This window comes from Dasypus novemcinctus, chromosome 25 (assembly GCF_030445035.2).
Source record: "Dasypus novemcinctus isolate mDasNov1 chromosome 25, mDasNov1.1.hap2, whole genome shotgun sequence".
In the NCBI taxonomy this organism is placed as follows: domain Eukaryota; kingdom Metazoa; phylum Chordata; class Mammalia; order Cingulata; family Dasypodidae; genus Dasypus; species Dasypus novemcinctus.
This window is the reverse complement of record NC_080697.1, coordinates 17012936-17032063: the sequence shown is the minus strand read 5'-3', so window position 1 is coordinate 17032063 and position 19128 is coordinate 17012936. Positions and strand designations below refer to the sequence as shown.

At 62.7% G+C, this 19128-nt stretch overlaps 1 protein-coding gene across 1 annotated transcript in view; it reads left to right on the top strand.

The window, feature by feature from the left end:
- OTOF (otoferlin) overlaps positions 1 to 19128 on the top strand; it is a 116358-nt gene that overhangs the window by 69588 nt on the left and 27642 nt on the right. The window contains exons 8-16 of the mRNA XM_058287741.2: positions 771 to 897; positions 1339 to 1393; positions 6937 to 7068; positions 11156 to 11218; positions 11549 to 11633; positions 15914 to 16073; positions 16855 to 17041; positions 17347 to 17533; positions 18729 to 18952. Of these exons, the coding sequence (XP_058143724.1) occupies positions 771 to 897; positions 1339 to 1393; positions 6937 to 7068; positions 11156 to 11218; positions 11549 to 11633; positions 15914 to 16073; positions 16855 to 17041; positions 17347 to 17533; positions 18729 to 18952 (1220 nt within the window). The remainder of the gene's footprint in view (positions 1 to 770; positions 898 to 1338; positions 1394 to 6936; positions 7069 to 11155; positions 11219 to 11548; positions 11634 to 15913; positions 16074 to 16854; positions 17042 to 17346; positions 17534 to 18728; positions 18953 to 19128) is intronic.

The window sequence follows — 19128 nt, the reverse complement described above, 5'->3', positions numbered from 1 at the left end:
CTGTGGACAGGAAGGGCCCAGAGGAGTTCACCATCTGTCCCCAGCGAGGGACGCAGCTGGCCACCTGCCCCCCCATGGGGCCCCCGGCTGCCTGCTCCAACATTCCCTGTGCGGCCCTGTTAGCCCCCAGAATCTCTCTTCCCCCTCCTGCCCCCAGGCCAGCTGGATTCCAGCAGCGCCCCTGCCCCTGCTTAGATGAGGGCACAGCGCCCAGAGACCCAACCCCTCGCCTTGCGGGGCTCCTTAGGGTCAGCACGCCTTCACCTCATTGGAGCAGCGCACCCCAGCCCAGGGCCAGGGCCTGAATCCCAGCCGCTGCTTTTCATGGATAAGTGACTTCCATTTCCCCGTCTGGGACATGAGAATAATGCCTGGACGTGCCAGGAAGACCAGAGAGATGATGCCTGGCACATAGTAGCTGCTCAATAAATGAGATAGGGCCTGTGCTTATGTATTGTCAGACAAGCACGCCTTCTCTCGTCCCAGCCTTTGTCTCTAAAGGGCAGCCAATGCTTAGGCAGTTAGTGGATAAAAAAGGAGTTACCGTAATGAAAATAGAAAAGTAAAACCAGGTATAGCATAAATCAAAATAGAAGAGCAAGGTCAGGTAGGAAACAGTGCAGATGTAGAGGCCAAAACCTCCCAGGCAGGTGCTCTAGGTAAACCTTGAGCTTAGGGACACCTCTGAGCTTAGGGACGCCCAAGTCAAAGGGGAGACACAGCCACTCTCCCACGGCCAGCCCACCCACCCAGCCCTTCTTCCTCCCCAGATGAGCCGGCCGTGCTGGAGATGGAGGACCTTGACCGCCTGGCCATGCGGCTGGGGGATGGGCTGGACCCGGACTCCGTGTCTCTGGCCTCGGTCACGGCCCTCACCACCAACGTCTCCAACAAGCGGTAAGGGGGCGGGAACCGCATCCCCACCAGACAGGACGGGCTGGCCCTGGGTGGCCCTGCGGGGGCAGAATCAGGGCACAGGGACGGGGGGTTCCCAGCCCTGCCCCTTCCTGATTCTACCTGAACGCCTCGCCGCTCTCCCTGCAAAAGCAGAATGCGGGGGCTACCCCCCTGCTGCCAGGTCGCTGACCCGGGGGGCTCACGCTGCTCAGAGCCCCCCAGCCCGCCTCTGAGCCCGCTGCCTCTGGGTTAACTCTGCCCTTTGATTAGGCCTCTCCTTTGGGGCCTCAGAGAACAGCTAATCCCCACTCTGTTCTCTGAGTGTTTGAAGACCACAATTCCATCCCTCTGCCCTTCTCCAAGGTCTGACCCCCTCAGTGCCCACCTACCCCCACTCCCAAGCACCTCCCTCACACCAGGTCTGACATTCTCCCCCCTCAGGTCTAAGCCAGACATTAAGATGGAGCCAAGCGCCGGGCGGCCCATGGATTACCAGGTAGGTGGGCGCCCGAGGGCCTCGAGCCTTTCGGACTGCTCCAGGGGGGCTCTGGCCAGCTGTGCAGTGTAGGGACTCTGTGGAGGCGTGGATCTGGGGGTCAGAGAGAGCCACAAGCTGAGCCTAAGTTCCCAGCGTGAGCCTGTTCCTGGGAGGCCTTCCTGGAAGTGTCGTAAGTAGGAAGGTGCAAGCCTGGTCGGGAGCTTGAGAAGTAGGCTTGTGTGGTCGGGACCCTCCCAGGTCCCTCCTGGGCTTCACCAAGTGAGAGGAACCTGGAAAGCCCATCAAGAGACCCAGCAGAACCGCACACCAGAGCCTCTGATCAGGTGAAGTCAGAGCCTTTGAAGAAAGTTGGGGTTTTTCTGAATTGCTTCCATGTCAGCCCTGGCTAGCTCTGCAGGGTGAGATGATGGGTCATGTTTTTCTTCTTTTTGTTTCTCTCCAGTTTCTGAAATTAACGTCTAACTTCTTTGGTGTTGTTGGTGTATTTCTAAAACTGGAGACAAGCCTAGGACGGGGAGGGATTCGCAGCTCTGAGCCTGGGAAGGCCGCCACGAGCAGCACAGGGGCCGGACCGGGGCTGGCGGCTGCTGGACGGGACCACAGAGCAGTTGGACCCCGCCGTAGCCCTTCCAGCCTGGGGCCGGGTCCTCTGCTTTGCGGGGTAGGACCCCCAGTTTTGTCTCTTCTCCAAGAGCTGATCAGAATCTGAGAGTGCGTGTGACATGAGACAAGCCCCCAGCCCAGAGCACCCATTCTTATCCGTAACCTGGAGAAGGAGGAGGGCGTGGCATCGCTCAGAAAGGGCGCGGGGACCCTCCGCTGCCCCAGACCCTCGTGTGGGCTCAGGAGCCCCAGCCCCCGGTCAGAAGGCTGCCGGGCCGCCTAGCCTTGCTCAAGGGGTCAGAGCCTTCAGGAGGCGCCACCTGACTGCCCCCGCCCCACAGGGGTTCTGTCCAGGTACGGGCGCCGGGCCCCAGGCCTGAGCGGGTGCCTTCCCCAGGCAGGGCTTGACGTCCCGCCCCACCTCCCCTGGCTCAGGTGAGGCTGTGGCAGCCTAGGGAGCAGCTTTCTTTGCATCACCTGCTCGCCCTGCATCCTCACCTTACTCGGCGGCCATCCTCCCAGGTGCCGGGAAGGCAGCCCCGGGCCGCGCCCCGTGGACCTGCCTCTGTGGGTGAGACGCCCTCCCCTGGGCTCCAGGAGGTTGGCAGGGTCCCCGTCACCTCCCTGCCAGGACCCACACTGCGCTGAGAACAGGAATGTCCCAAAGAACGATGCCCCCCTGCCCCCGGCAGCCCCTCCGGCCTGCCAGGCTGAGGGCAGTTGTTGCTGCTCGTGTCCCAGTTATTAAAAACGGGAAGGTTTCCTCCACGCCGTGTCCTGTGTAGGAGTGCAGCTGTGCTTTTCCGTTTCCGTGCACGTCATTCTTACAGCCACCCAGATTTAGGTACGGCTGGCACCGAGGGGTGAGAAGCTGAGGTTGACGAGGTCAGGAAGCTTGCCCAGGTCCCAGAGTCAGTCAAAAGGAAAGCCAGGTGTGGGCGCCCGCAGTGGGGCATCGGCTTGCCCCACAACCAAGCCGTGCAGACGGCAGCTGCCTTCTGTGCCCAGCTCACCTTGCGCTCACTACCTACTGCTGGTTTTGTGTGTGTGTGTGTTTTAAAGATTTATTTTATTTCTCTCCCCTTTCCCCCTGTTGTCTGCTCTCTGTGTCCATTCGCTGTGTGTTCTTCTGTGTCCCCTTGCATTCTTGTCATGTGGCACTGGGAAACTGTGTTGCTTTTTTTGTTGCATCATCTTGCTGCGTCAGCTCTCCGTGTGTGCAGCACCACTCCTGGGCGGGCTGCACTTTTTCACACGGGACGGCTCTCCTTGCAGGGTGCACTCCTTGCATGTGGGGCTCCCCTACGCGGGGGACACCCCTGCGTGGCACAGCACTCCTTGGGCACAGCAGCACCATGCATGGGCCAGCTCACCACATGGGTCAGGAGGCCCTGGGGATCAAACCCCGGACCCTCCATATGGTAGGCGGATGCTCTGTCATTTGAGCCACAACCGCTTTCCCTGCTTGTTTTTGAAAACCCTTTCAAACCACTTCTTGCCAGAGTCTTCTTGCCCCAAGCACTTTCTGAACCTTCTGAATTGAATTCAAACGTTGCATGTAACCTGGTAACACGGTATTTCCCCTATTGACAAATCAGTGGCAAATGAAGGTACACACTGAGAGCGAAGGAGGAGCGTGCAGATGTGGAATTGTTTCTTACTTCCAATAAATACAGTATAGAAAGCAATAAAACCTACCAGCAGGGACGTCACTCTCTTGGAGAACTTGACCTTGATGAGTTAGAAAGACCTCAGAAAGCATAGCCAGCTGGTGCGGGGAAGGGGGCAGAGGGGGAGGGACCTTAGCTGCCCTCGGATGCAGGAGGGATCTGGAAGGCTCTGAACCATCATCCTCAGTGGTGGGGAGCACTGAAAGGAGGTCTGGAGGCCGACAACTGAGGAGTAACCCCAGGCCTGGTCTCTTCCGTGTAGAATTTGTGTGGCACGTTAACCCTTTTGTCACTGTTGGCATCTCCGTCCTCCAGGACAGGACGCCACCGGCTTGCCCCACTGTAAACTCTCCCATTGCGCCTTCCTCGAGCAACACCGGTGCTTGGCAGAGACGTGCTTTCTGGGTGCGGCGTGAGCCACGGGTCCCTTCCCTCCCTGTCTTCCTGGCACTGACACCCGCTCTGCCGTCACCTCCCGACGTCCCAGCAGGTGTGGCCTCCACCTCACCTCCCCTGCCGGGACGCTCGGCCCCCCGCCTTGATGGTGGTTCGCACCCCCACTCTTCTTCTCAAAATGCGGAGCCCGACGGGTCCCTGCAGGTGAGGGAGGGTCATGGGAGCTGGGGAAGGGCCCGCGGAAGGGCCACCACCCCAGCTCATCCTTCACTGATGCACAGTCACTCCCCTCGGAAGCAGGCCCCCGGGGGCTTTCACGAGGCCACCTGGCCATCACGCCCCTTGTCCGAGGGAGGAGGTGGACTAGCCAAGAGCCAGCCGGCTCTGCTCCCATTGGGACTGTCCGCCTCCTCATCCTCCTCCCTGGAAAACCCGACCCTCTCCTGCTGAATTCCAAGTGGAAGGAAAGGACGGCCAATCCCCACCCTCAGGATTCTGAAAAATGACCCATTTTTTAAAAATCATGATTATTTCAAGTCCAAGGGATGTCTTCTCCCTCCACAGAGCTCCAGGCAGGAGGTAGGGGGCACACAGAAATGGGGGGCCCTCGCCCCCTCGGCGCCCTCCCCAGCGCCCCCGGCTCCCCTCCTGCACACACAGACCCTCCGGCTCCCCCACCCAGGGCGCCCTCAGCCAGCAAAGAGAGCACCGGAGCCTCTCCTTCTCTCCTTCCCGGCACGGCTCCTGCCAGCCCGCCGCCCTCTCCCCCTCTACGGTGTCCGAGTTTCCAAGCAGGATTGCCAGCCACAGTTGGCTCCGCTCCACAGGGAAGGTGGAAACTTGGGATCCGGAAAAGGGGGAGGACAGGAGAGGACACAGTCAGGTCTCTGGATGGAAACATTCCAACCTCTCGCCTTGCGAAGGCTAATGCCCTGCCGGAATATCTTCAATAACTTATGCCAAATCTGTACCTGTCTCCTTCCTAGCCCTGTGTTACAAAAAGTCTTTTTTTTTTTTCCGGGGGGCAGGGGGATGAGTTGTAGAAGAAAATAACGGGATATTTATTTATTTATTTATTTATTTTTAAGATTTATTTTATTTATTTCTCTCCCCTTCCCCCCCATTGTCTGGTCTCTGTGTCCATTTGCTGCATGTTCTTCTTTGTCTGCTTCTGTTGTTGTCAGCAGCATGGGAATCCGTGTTTCTTTTTGTTGCGTCATCTTGCTGTGTCAGCTCTCTGTGTGTGTGGCAACATTCCTGGGCAGGCTGCACTTTCTTTCACGCTGGGCGGCTCTCCTTACGGGGCGCACTCCTTGCGCGTGGGGCTCCCCTACACGGGGGACACCCCTGTGTGGCACGGCACTCCTTGCGCGCATCAGCACCGCGCGTGGGCCAGTTCCACACGGGTCAAGGAGGCCCGGAGTTTGAACCGTGGACCTCCCATGTGGTAGGCAGACGCCCTAACCACTGCACCAAGTCCGCTTCCCAGGGGATGTTTTTTTTAAACCTTGGATGTAAAAAGTTTCGTGAAGATTAAAACTCCATAAACGGCTATGCAAAGAATATTGTGGAAGGACTTCTAGTGTCAGTTCAGTCTCCTCACAGTAAATGCCTCAGAGCTAAGTTAATTACCTCCATTTGCTTTTTTTTTTATTTCTTTCCCTTCCCCCCACCCCCTCCACCCTGTTGTCTGCTCTTTGTGTCCATTCATTGTGTGTTCTTCTGTGTCCGCTTCTGTTGTTGTCAGCAGCACGGGAATCTGTGTTTCTTTTTGTTGCGTCGTCTTGCTGCGTCAGCTCTCCGTGTGTGCGGCACCACTCCTGGGCAGGCTGCACTTTCTTTCGCGCTGGGCGGCTCTCCTTACGGGGCGCGCTCCTTGCCCCTTGCTCACACCTGACTGGGGCTCAGTGTCAGGTCGGTGACCCCAAGCCTGTGCCTCTCTCTGCTACACTCCAGCCGTCCCAGTGGGCCCTGAGGCCTCCAAATCCCAAGCAGAAGCTCCTGGCTTGAAATGAGGGGTCAGGAAAAGCAGTGGTGACATCAGAGATGACAGATTTGGGCTTAAAATCTGAGAGCCTGTCCGCGCTACGGTGCCCCCACGAGGGGAAGGGGTTTGCTTAGATCCCCGCCTGGGTCTGCCCCCAGTAGGTGCCCAATAACTATCTGTGATGAAAGAACAAGTGAAAAGGGACCTCCCAGGACAGAAGTGAGGTTCAGGGGCACAGGGTGTCCCAAGAAGGACCCAGAAGCACTCACACAGCGTAAGCCCTCCAGGCTGGAAAAGGTGGCTCAGGTGTGTGTAGACGCCTCACTGGCCACTCAATGACCGTTCAAAAAAAGATTAAACAGAAGTGGGGAACTAGAAAGGTGGAGAACACTGACAGGCTTAAAATGAGATAAGCTAGAGCAGGAAATTAAACCCAAGTTAGTGAAGACTTCGAAAGCTCCTTTCTCGAAGGCACGAGCTGGTGACGCAGGCTGGGCAGAGGCCTGGACGCCGGGGTGGGCAGCTGGAGTCCTTGGGGCCACCTGGGAGCTTTGAAAAGTCACCTGCCCGGGCCTCAGCCCACAGGTTCTGGATCGACGGGTCCGAAGCATGGCCTGCGAGCAGAACCTTCCAAAGCCCCCAGGAGATTCTAGTGGACACTGCCTTAGAGGCGGTCCTCTCTAGGCAGCTCCTCTGTAAGTGAGGACACTGAGGCTGGGTGGGGAAGGGCGCCGGGACGAGCCAGTGGGCCAGAGCGCAGGCGGCCCCCCACGGCAGTGGCCCCTCCAGCCCCGCCGCCCCTGCCCCCAGACCCCAGCCGGTCCAGGGAGCGCTCCGAGGCGCCTGCGGCCTCCAGGTCCACCCGGCCTCTCTCCTGCGCGCAGGTCAGCGTCACGGTGATCGAGGCCCGGCAGCTGGTGGGCTTGAACATGGACCCCGTGGTGTGCGTGGAGGTGGGCGACGACAAGAAGTGCACGTCCATGAAGGAGTCCACCAACTGCCCCTACTACAACGAGGTCAGTGGCCCCGGGGCTGGGGGCGAAGGAGTCTCCCCAGAGGGGCCCGCGGGCTCCCCCGCCAGGCCCCAGAGGAGCAGCTGGGGCTCACAGGCCACACGAGACCCCGGCAGGAGTGACCGTCCCCCTGCCCCCCCCGCCGCCGCCCCCGCCCGCGGAAGCGCAGGGCCACGCCCTCTAGTTCCCAGGCTGGCCCTGGTGTGGCCGGGGCAGGCCTTGAGAAAGGAACAGCTCGCAGCTGTTTTCCAGGCCAGAGCCCTCGGGGGTGGCCCCTCACCGCAGACCCCGCACATGGAGCTGTTTCCAGCCCTTCCGATGTGCCAGGCGTCCTTCTGGAAGCTTCTGGTGCACCATCGAGGGCCCTGGAGGAGGCCCGGCCTGAGCTCTGCATGCCGGAGTAGGATTCTGGGTTCAGCTGCCTGAGCCCTGGGGGCTCCTCTCGAGGGTGCTGGCCTCAACTCTTGGGTTGAGAGATAAACCCCCCAGCTCCTCTCTTGCTCTCTCCGGCCGCGTCCAGCTGACGGGCCACAGTGGCAGCCTGGCTCAATCTCCCCACCTTACTGAGGCCTCCATGTGGGAAGGGCCGGCCCCAGGCACACAGAGGCATGTTGGCAAAGCAGGGACCGGGCAGCCCTGCCCCCCGCCCTGTGCTCCAGCCACCACCCTCCACGGCCACCCCAGGCCTGGCATCTGGACTCCTGGGTTCCAGGAGCTGTGGTGGGGGGTTCCAGGGGCGTCCCTCGGACCCCCGAGCACACACCAGATGAGCCCACTGGCCTGGGGGACACCCAGTCTGTCTCCCCCTTGGCTCCAGGCAGCCGGGGTCAGCAGGCTGGCCCAGGCAAGGCCCCCGTGCCCTGAGGCTTGGCGCCGTCCCCGGGTATGGTGGGGGCTGAGCGGTGCCCTCCGTACCTGGGTGTCTCTTGGGAAACTGTGGGAGCCCTCCAGGCAGGCACCTTCGAGAGGAGAGCCCAGGCATACCTCACGGGCCCCCAGATCAGAGCCAGGGCCTGGCCGAACTCTCCGCACAGCTATCTGCCCGCAGACCCTGGCTGCGCAGCCTTCCCAGAGGCCGGGAATTCCGGCTCAGCAGCTCTGACCTACGTCAGCGCACATCCCTGACTGGAAAAGCTTCCGGCCTAGATGCAGGTGTACTTTTCCCCAGGGGACACAGAGTCGGGTCCCCAGGGTCTCCCACGGTTATTTGATAGCTGTGGAAGCCACTGGAGGCTCGCTTTGCACGGGGCCCATGCAGCTCAGGTTTCATTCAGATTGCTTCCTCTCTCCCAGGACTCCTCCCCCTGCTCTGTGGCTCCTTGGCAAACTCCTACTCACCCTGCAGGGCCCCACTCATATATCCTTGCCCCTCACCAGCCTTCCCTGCACTCTCTGACTCAGAGGTCCCCACACCCTCCTCTCTGGGGCAGAAACCTCCCTGGACTGCTGTAGGTCGTTGATGTCTCTGTGTCCGGGGTAGGCTGGAGGCCCCCGGACTCCTGTCCCACTGGGGCCCAGCTCAGAGCCTGGCACGTCCTTGGAGAACTCAGCTACCCCGGGCTGAGCGGGTCCTTCTACCAACCAGTGTTCCCTGAGCACCCACCATGCACCAGGGCCAGGCCAGGCGCCGTGGGGGCTGCAGAGAGAAGGGGGCGTTTCCTGCCCCCGCTAGGCCACCTCCCAGGTCCAGCCTGGCGACCAGCTTTAAGCTGTATTTCTGTCCCCTGAGACTGCTCGTTTCAGTCATCCCTGGACCAGCTCAGACTGCTTTAATCACATGTTTGTTCTTTTTCACAATCCAAAGTGGCTCTGGCGGGTGGAGTTTCTGTCCCATCCCGTAAACCAGGGTTTCTCCGCCTCGGCCCGATTGCCAGTCTGGATCATGCCTCGGGGTGGGGGCCCCTGGCACCGCCGTGTTTAGCAGCGTCCCTCGACCCACCAGAAGCAGGAGCAGCCAAACCTGCCCCCACAGTGTGACAACCAGATGTCCCCAGACAGTGCCAAAGCTTCCCTGGGGCCGAGCTTGTGCCAGCCGAGAACCGTCTTCTAAAGTGTGTTCCTTCAACCCCTCCCAGTCCAAGCCTGGGATTTTCATTCCCCCTTCCCAAGCCACTTGCCTCTTCCATGAGGAGTATCCGGGGCCCTGGGCTGCCTCTGCCCCGTCCTCTGAGGTGGGGGGGGCCTGCCTTTGGCGCCACTAAACACGGCACAGGGAGGCAGAGGCAATCCCCTGGACTCAGCAGGCTTCCAGCGTGCTTAAGGCAGCCGTGCTCGGGAGCACAGGGCCGCGGGCCACAGCAGCGCCTCCCGGCGGTCCCCTCTGCCCGGCTCTGGACCTGCCTTTGCACGGAGGGAGGCATCTGACCGCTGCCCTCCGGGGACCACCTGACCCTCCTCGGGCCGGGGCCAGGGCCTTCTCCTTCTCCAGGTGCATCTGGCCCTGACCTTGAGCCTCTGGGGCCAATGACCCTCCTTCTGCCTAGAACCGACCTCTCCCCGGCGCCCGGCCTCCTTCTCTTTCCACATCCCAAAGACCCCAGCCTGGCCTCAGCCACGCCATGGCACCCCCTTGGTCTTTGCTGCTCTCCTGGCTCCTCCTCGGCCTGGAAGAGGTTCTAGTCTAGCATGTTCTAAGGGCGCCGCACCTGCTCAGGGACAGTGTCCCCGTCCCTGCTTGCCCAGCCTCACCCCTTCCTCCCCCCGCACCCACACACACACCATGCGAGTTGCCTCTGCTTCCTCAGCTCCCAGTCGTGCCTCAGTCTCCCCCACAACAGGCTCCCAGGGTCCCCACGGGCCCTGTGCACCCTAAACCAGACATCCCCTTGTTGTCATCCTGGCCCGGGCCTGCTTGGCTCATTCTGTTGACCGCCCCCTCCTCTGGGGAGCCCCTCGTGCTCCCCCAGTTTCCCACCCCTCCAGCTCCCTCTGCTGCCACCCCATGGGCCCCATCCTGAGCCCACTTCTCTCCCACCCTCACTGTGGGCATCTCATCCATTCCCCAGGCCTCAGTTCCATCTCCATGCGCCCCCCCAGTGCCCCAGACCCCCCCAGCCGAGACCACTGGACGTGTCACAAGTGTCCACAGCAAAGGACTGTTACTGCGCCGTAACAGCGCGTGCCCCTGTCATCTCACGTAGACCCCACCGTGTAAACAGCGCCCCCCGGACTAGTACAACATGGCGCCCGGGATCGGTTTCCCCACATCACAGAGGAGTAAAGTGAGGCCCAGGAAAGGAAGTGACGTGCCCAGCAGGACGTGGCCAGGGCTGTCGGGCTGTCCAGCGGGAACCTCAGGAGCCGTGGGTGGCTCCCCTAAGCACCCTGGCCACGGCTCTTCCTTCTCCCACCCACCAAGTCACCCAAGCGGCTTCCCCGTGCTGCACCCCCCCCAGCACCCTCCTTCCCAGCCCCTCGCACCCTGAGGCCGGGGTAGAGGGGTGGGCGCCGCGGCTGTGAGCGGCAGCTCAGAATGAGGGAGGACCGTCAGTGCCCAGCAGGTTACATTTCCAGCAGGCAGTGCCTTTGAGCTAAGACTCGCCTTATTTTGCACCGAGCATCTCTGAAACGGGGGTGCATCTTCTGGGCCCTGGGCACTGGGGGTTAGTGGCAGGGCCCACACGGCCCGCATCACGACGTAGCCCACGGGCACCTGAGATTTGATGAAACACGGTGCGGGATGGCCTTCGAGCTTAGAACAAGGCCCGCTCTGCAGCTCCGGAAGCTGAGGATCAGCCAGTGGGTTGCTCAAGGCCTCACGACTAGAAAGGGGCAGAAGTGGAGCTAGAACCCCGTTTCCCGGCTCCCCGGCACATCCGTGTAGACCGGTCCCCCTGCTGCTCCCACTTCCTTCCCCTTGCTGCACTGGCCAGCACTGCCTGGAGGCGGGGCCCTGCCCTCCTGATGGGAGCCCATTGGGGAGGGCCTGCCTCCTCCCTCCTCCAGGGTCAAGGGGGACCAGCGATTGTCACATCTGGTCATCCGAGCTGCGGGGCGCAGGGGGGAAGGCCAGGGAGCAGACAGGCGCTGCCGCGGGCTGCCAGCTGCTGCTGCCACCTGGTGACAGCGGGCCTGGGTCCTTCACCCCCAGTACTTCGTCTTCGACTTCCACGTCTCTCCTGACGTCATGTTCGACAAGATCATCAAGATCTCGGTGAGCGGGGAGCCGCCCCTGGCAGGGAGGGTCCCAGCTTAAACTGCTGGGCTGGCTTTGGGGCCCCGCTCGCCCCTTTAGCCAGCTGCCTCTGCAGAGTGCACGACCTATACACCCGCACACGGCAGCCAGCAAGAGGCAGGCAAGGCCAGGAGGGGCCGGTGAGAGCCTTGGGGAAGCTGTCCCTACCCGACCCCGCGCCCTCCTGCTTCCCCGCGGAGCTCGGGTCCCCCAGAAAGATGAGGTGGCCTGCCCCATCCACCCCCACCCCCACCCCGAAGGCCTCACCCCGGCCCACTCTGACCGGCGGCCTGTGGTTCTGGCCGGAAGGTGATTCACTCCAAGAACCTGTTGCGCAGCGGCACCCTGGTGGGGTCCTTCAAAATGGATGTGGGGACCGTGTACTCGCAGCCTGGTGAGTAGCCGAGGGCACAGCCCCAGCAGCCGGGGTCCACGCGGCCCTGGGGACCCCCGCACATGTGGCCTTCTTGCCACGAGAGGCGCTGGGCTCTGCCTGGACCGTGAGCGCGGTCGGGCGACGGTTGCACACACAGCTACGTGATCCGCGGGGAACGTGCCTGGGCTGTCCCCAAATGCCATGAGGAACTCCGGCGGCCGGTGGCTTCTGACCCACCACTGGCTCAGTCAGTCCACACGGCCGGGGGTAGCTCTGTTGTGTGGCACGTGGCAGGCTGGGGACTCGTGCCCACAGGCACTTTGGAGACCCATCCTCCCGCCTGGTGAGGGACCCCCCTGCTCCTTGGGGGAGCAGAAAGGATTCTTTCTGCTCTCACAGGAGTCCAGGGGTGTAGAAAGCATCTTCCCCATTTTATGGCTGCCCCTGCCACCCGTCGTCGGGGCTGGGGCCAGGCTCTGGGAATCCACGCTGTCCTCAGTGCCAAATGCAGTGTGGCAGCTGCTGAGGGACTCTGGGTCCACCCCGGGACCCAGGCCGCCTGATGCACAACGCAGTTCAGGATGGCAGGCCTATGGGTGGCCATGGGCCAGCACCAGATGGAGATGCTGGGGAAACCCGAAGGGGTCCCAGAGGGCTGGTGAGGGGTGGGCCACTTGGAAGAGGGGCTCTCAGCCTGACGATGGCAACTGCCCACCCAGCCAGCCCAGGCGCTGCTGGCACACACCACCCAGCATCGGGCCCCACGCCGTCCCACTCAGGGTGCGGTGCTGACCCCACCGGGCCCCCCGGCAGTGACCTGACAGTTGCACAGCCTGTGGCAGGCACCAGCCTGCCTCCCCGTTTTACGGATGAGAACAACGAGGCTAAGAGCATCTAAGGGACCACAGGGTAGGGTGAGCAAATTGGCAATTTCCTCTGATTCGACCTAACGGACACTCGGCAGGTGCCCAGAGTAACTGTGACTCCAACCAGGGACATAGTGCTGCACAAAGAGTCACAAAATCACAGGGCACTCAAGCGGAAGGGACCTTAACAACATCTAGCCACATCTCTCTATGGAGATGGGGAAACTGAGGCCCAGCATGATGCAGGGACTTGCCAAAGTCCGACAGTGAGCTAGTGGCAGGTCTGAGGGCAGAGGCAGGGCCTCCTCCACTGCCCCTGGGGGCGCCGCGGTCCTCAGCAGAGGGCCCACCTCCCGCCGCGGTGTTTCCCAGGAAGCATGCGCAGCCGTGGGCTGACCGGTGCCCTGGACGACCCGCAGGCCCCGGGCCCCACAGAGGGGAAGGGGTCAGAGAGAGGGACAGTGAGGAGCCCGGCGCAGGCGCCAGGGAGGCCCTCCCCACTGCCAGGCCGCGGCCAAGCACGCCGCCCCGTGGGCAGGTCCTCACCCAGCGGAGGTATCGCGTCACGACACGGGAACCGAGCCTCGTTGAGCTTGATAGGGGGCCCAGAGCCGCGGGGCAAGCCAGTGGCAGAACCAGGACGTGAGCCCAGGCCCGAGTGGGCCCGAAGCCCAGCTCTCCACCACCCCTCGCTCCTGCTGAGTCTGTCCCTGGCCCCAGCACCCTGCGTAGGAGGCTGGCACCCAAGCCCCTCGGTGGGGGCCCTCTTGTCTTCACTCTGACCATCTCCAGTTTGGCCCAGACTTCTGGACGGGTCCGTGGTGTCAGACCCAGCATGGGCATTGGTGGACAGCGTGCTGCCAGGACACGTGGCTCCTGGGGGCCGCTGGCAGGCTTGGGGTGGTACCAGTCCCCCCCTGGGATGGAAGGTTTCCTGGGAGGCTAGAAGCCTGCTGTCACCCTGGCTGCACTGGCACCGCCCAGCGCGACAGCAGGAAACCGCTCACTCCCTGCCCCTCTCTGCTGTCCAAGGCCCCACCCTTCCTCTCAAAGGCCGTGGAGGAGTCTGGCATGCTATGCCTCGCTCAGCCCACCCAGCCGCCCCTGGAAGGGGTCAGAGCCTGTCCCCAGGAGGGTGCGATGAGCTTTCAGGCGGGCTGGTGGAGAGCTGGGCCTCGTGGTGTCCCGGGACCACTCAGAACTAGGCCTGAAGGGCCTCAGAGATCTTCACGCAGTAGAGACCCCCGCAGCCGCGTCCCCAGCCGATCAACCAGCCTCGCTGAGACTTTCCGGGAGTGTGGCACTTGCCCCCTCCAAGCTTGGATATTTTCACTCTCTTTTGTCAAACCAAAAGATGTCTCCCTGTAGCCCTCCCCCACTTCCATGGGTCTGTCCTTCAGGGATGGTCCCTCTTCAGCTAGACTTTAAGCTGAAGGCAAAGTCCACGTCCCTCTTAAGTCCTAATCGCTTTCCCTGGCTAAATTTCCCCAGTTCATCTAATCACCCTCATACCTGCCCACCTACCCATCTATTTGTGCATCCCCCAGCCACATTTCCAATCCCCCATCTGTACATATCTGTCCTTCTACCCATTTTGTATCCATTTATCCACTCAGCACCTAGCCATCCTTCCACACACATTTTCACCTACCCAGCCGTCCTTTCACCTACCTTTAGGCAGCCAGGCAGCTCCCACCATGCCTCTCCCATCCACCCATCCACCCATCCATCCACCCATCCACCCACCCATCCATCCACCCATCCACCCATCCATCCACCCATCCATCCACCTATCCACCCACACATTCATCCATCCACCTATCCATCCACCCATCCATCCATCCATCCATCCACCCACCCACCCATCCATCCATCCACCCATCCATCCACCCATCCATCCATCCACCCATCCATCCATCCATCCATCCATCCATCCACCCATCCACCTATCCATCCATCCACCCTCCATCCACCCATCCATCCATCCATCCACCCATCCATCCATCTATCCATCCATCCATCCACCCATCCACCCACCCATCCATCCATCCATCCATCCACCCACCCATCCACCCATCCATCCACCCATCCATCCACCCATCCATCCACCCATCCATCCATCCACCCATCCATCCATCCATCCACCTATCCACCTATCCATCCATCCACCCATCCATCCACCCATCCATCCATCCACCCATCCATCCATCTATCCATCCACCCATCCACCCATCCATTCATCCACCCATCCATCCATCCATTCGTCCATCCATCCATTCGCCCATCCATCCACCCATCCACCCATCCATCCATCCATCCATCCCACGTCCACCTGCTCTCACAAAACCCTGAAGCTCCGGGATGCCTAGGACAGGCCAAGCCCCTCCTCCAGCAGCTCCTTGCACATCCTTGTCCCTCCCTTCTCTGACTTGCTTTGGGCGTGAGCCTTCCTGGGACAGTGCCTGGCCCACCCCAACACCCTGGCCTCTGCACACAGCCCCTTAACCCAGCCCCCGGAGCCCACCGGGGACAGAGCCTTGGAGGGGAGGGGCCTGGCTACAGTAGAGGGTGAAAGAGGAGGGAGGAGATGGGAGGCCCCGAGCCCCTGGATATCAGCGCCCACCCCAAACCACAGAAGATGGGGGTCTGCCCTCCGGAAAGTAAAGCCGTGTGCTTTTCTCGGCTTGTAAACCGACTTTAAAGAAACCTGGAGGGGCAACCCCACCTAGCGGGACCTTCCCCGACATCTGTCCTTTCCTTCACCCTGTCCTGGGGATACTGAGATGAGACGACTTTGGAGGGGTCGGGGGTTCATTCTAAAATCAGAAACAGACAAGAAGTAGACGGTCACCAGCCAGGGGAAGTAGCAAGCTGCCTATGGAATGCCAGGGACCAGAGAGGGCAGGGTTCGGCTGGCCCGAGGAAGCCAGGGGAGGCTGCATGGAAGAGGAGGCAGGAACAAAACGACGTGGAGGCAACAGGAGGGGTAGGGGAGGGCATTCAAGGTCAAGGAACAGCGGACACCAGCGCATGGAGGTGTGAAACCCAAGGTGGCTTCAGGGAGGAGGAGTCAGCCTCACCTGGCAGAAGAATGAGCAGAGGGGGTGGGCAGGAGCCACGGCCGGCCCCACAGACCGTGCTGAGTGCTCCGGCCTTCATCCCACAGCGCTGGGGAGCCCCAGGGGGCTCGGGAGGGGGGCTCGGGCGGGGGCGGTCCACCTGGAAGGCCGCCTCTAGCTTGGGGTGGGGGGTGACTGGAATGGTGGGGAGGGGGCACTGCAGGCCCCGAGCTTCGCTGGTGCACCGCGCCCCCGACGGGCTCCAGCCTCACCCCCCCGGGCCCGAGAAGGGCAGGTGCCCGGCTGCGCGGCCCTGAGGGCGGGCGTGCCCGGGCCGGGCCTCAGGTGCCGCCCGCGCTCCCGGCCGCTGCAGAGCACCAGTTCCACCACAAGTGGGCCATCCTGTCGGACCCCGACGACCTCTCCGCCGGGCTGAAGGGCTACGTGAAGTGCGACGTCGCCGTGGTGGGCAAGGGGGACAACATCAAGACGCCCCACAAGGCCAACGAGACGGACGAGGACGACATTGAGGGGTGAGGCTCCCCGCGCCCCTAGCCCCAGCCCCAGGGCACCAACCCCCCCCCCACCGGCTCCCTAACCCTGTCCTCCCCACCCTCCCCACCGCCCCCCACTCCCCAGAAGAACCGAGCCGGGACCCTCCTCGGCACCCGCGGGAGACAAAGGGCCGGGGCAGAGGCAGGGTTGATGGAGAACCGTCGAGAACGACGGCCCTTCGACGCCCAGACTTCTGAACGGGGTGCGGTGGGAGAAAGAGCGGGTGCGGGGAGAGCAGGGGGCCAGGGAGCTGCCAGGGCGAGTCCAAACCCAGGCGGGCAAAGTGACCGCAGCGCGTGCCACCTCCGGGCCACGGAGGGCGGCCGTTGAGGAGGATTCTGGGACCTCGTGGATTCAGCTGGAGAAAGTGCCGGGGTCCTGTGAGTCATGGCCTCTGCGGGCCCACTTGCCAGATTAGTCTCGAGGGCCCAGGGCGGGGGAAAGCTGAGACCACGGCGCGGCCCCCCTCTCGGAGTCACCAAGCGCCCCTGCTCAGCCTGCCCGAGGCGCGCCGTGTTCCTGGGAGAGGCGTGTGGTCACTGCCCCTTAAACGTGAGCAAGACGAGGCTCGGGGAGGTGGGAACGGGCCCAGGACACGAGGGAGAGCAGGGGCCGTGACCGCCAGTTTCTTTCACCCTGGCCGAGGCCCCTCTCGGCCACCCCCACAGATTCTCCCAGGACCCAGGGGCACGTGGGTCCCGGGGAGGGACTTGGGGCGCCCGGCCCGGCCAGCTCGGCCCTCACTGCGTGTGCCGGCAGGAACCTCCTGCTCCCCGAGGGGGTGCCCCCCGAGCGCCAGTGGGCCCGCTTCTACGTGAAAATCTACCGCGCGGAGGGGCTGCCTCGGATGAACACGAGCCTCATGGCCAACGTGAAGAAGGCGTTCATCGGCGAGAACAGGGACCTCGTCGACCCCTACGTGCAGGTCTTCTTTGCTGGCCAGAAGGTACCGGGGGCTGGGGCCCGGGGTGGCAGGCATCAGCTGATGGCACGGGTCCCCGGGGGGAGGCACGGGACAAAATCAGGCCCTAGAATCAGGAGAGCGAGAGGGTCGGGAGCTCCAGCTGCCCAGCTGGGAGGGCAAGGCTGGGCACCTAGAGGCCAGGAGCCGAGAGAGCGGAGCCTGGGAGGCCGGGGAGCAGGGGAGGGCGGGGGAGACAAGGCCACGTCCGCGCACACGCGCACGCCTGCGCACACCCGCATGCACACGCACACGGCCGCCCACCCTCTGCACCTCACGCCCCCCCCCAGGGCAAGACGTCGGTGCAGAAGAGCAGCTACGAGCCCCTGTGGAACGAGCAGGTGGTCTTCACGGACCTGTTCCCCCCGCTCTGCAAGCGCATCAAGGTGCAGATCCGGGACTCGGACAAGGTCAACGACGTGGCCATCGGCACCCACTTCATCGACCTGCGCAAGATCTCCAACGAAGGCGACAAAGGTCAGCAGCCGGAGCCCGGCGGGGCGGGGCACGGGAGGCCAAAGGGTTTGTGGGACCCCCGGCACCATGGCACCGGCTCCATCGGGCTCCGGGCTTCCGCGAATCTGCCCCCCCAGGGCAGACAATGAAAAGCTCTGTGAGCTTTTCCCCACGGTCTTCCCAGCTGAAATGAAAATCATTTACGCACACGCACACGTGGACATACATGCTTTGATATACACACGTGTCATACGTGCTTCTAGCTGTACCCATGCACAGCCCCTCTCTGCAGGGTTGTGGGTTGTCATGGGGATGGACCACCTGCCAGGGCCCTGCACTGTGCCAGGCACAGAGGAGAGAGGGGAGGGGAGAGCCTCTCCCCCGCCGCGAGGCGCCTACTGTGCGTTAGGGACATGGACAGGTGACCCTGCACGAGGCAGATGACACAAGAGGCTGCAGGCTGTAGGCGCCCACTGATGGGAAACACCCAGAATTGATAAATCCATAGGGACAGGTGTAGACCAGCTGTGCCAGGCCCGGGAGGCAGGCAGTGGGGAGGGACGGCTGGCGGGGACGGGGCTTCTTGTGGGGCTGGAAATCTCTGGAAGTCGACAGTGCTGAGGACAGCCCAGTGAAGCCAAGAAACTGAAACCCACTGAGACATACCCTCTGAAAGGGTGGGTTTTGGGTCCGTGCTACACCCGAGGCCCAGCACCAGAAGGGAGCTGTAACTAGGGCTGGGGGAGGCCGCATGGAGGGCGCAGCACGTGGCAGGCAGGGGCAGGGGCTGCGCAAGCAGGACAAGACGCGCTGAGGGCTGTGACGGTGGACGTACAGCGGGAAAGGCCACTGAGGGCCCGGAAGTTTGGGAGGCACGGGCAAGGGGCGTCTGTCCTTCAAGCAGCCCGTGGGCAGCCCCTGCCCCAGGAAACGGGGAGCACAGCCCAGCTTTGCGTGGCTGCAGAGCCCCCTCCCCGCTCCCCGGGGCTCAGACTCCATGAGCGTGCGTTACCCCGAGGACGTGCTCCCTGCAAGTGGAAAGACCATGCCAGCCCTCCCCGTGGCCCGGCGGGGACCCTGCAGCCCCAGCAGCCCCTCCTCGGCCTCAGATGTTTCCCGGGCAAGGCACGCAGACCTGGACTCAGCAGCCTCGAGGAGGGGGCAGGGAGAAGCCCCCGCACCCCGAACGAGCCCTGGACTCCCCTGCCGTCCGCAGGCTTTCTGCCCACCCTGGGCCCCGCCTGGGTGAACATGTACGGCTCCACGCGCAACTACACGCTGCTGGACGAGCACCAGGACCTGAACGAGGGCCTGGGCGAGGGCGTGTCCTTCCGCGCCCGCCTCATGCTGGGCCTGGCAGTGGAGATCCTGGACACCTCCAGCCCGGAGCTCACCAGCTCCACCGAGGTGCAGGTGGAGCCGGCCACGCCCATCTCAGAGGTGAGGCCCTGGGGCAGGGCGCCCAGCTCAGCCCTCTCCCCGCCGCGGCCGCCCTGGGTCCCTGGCTCGGCCTCCTCCTGCCCTGCCTATTTCAGGGGGCCCCGGGAAGCAGAGGCCCCCACCATGCCCCTCGGCGGGACCTCTAGTTTCTCGTTCCCCCTGTGTTTGGGCTCCTC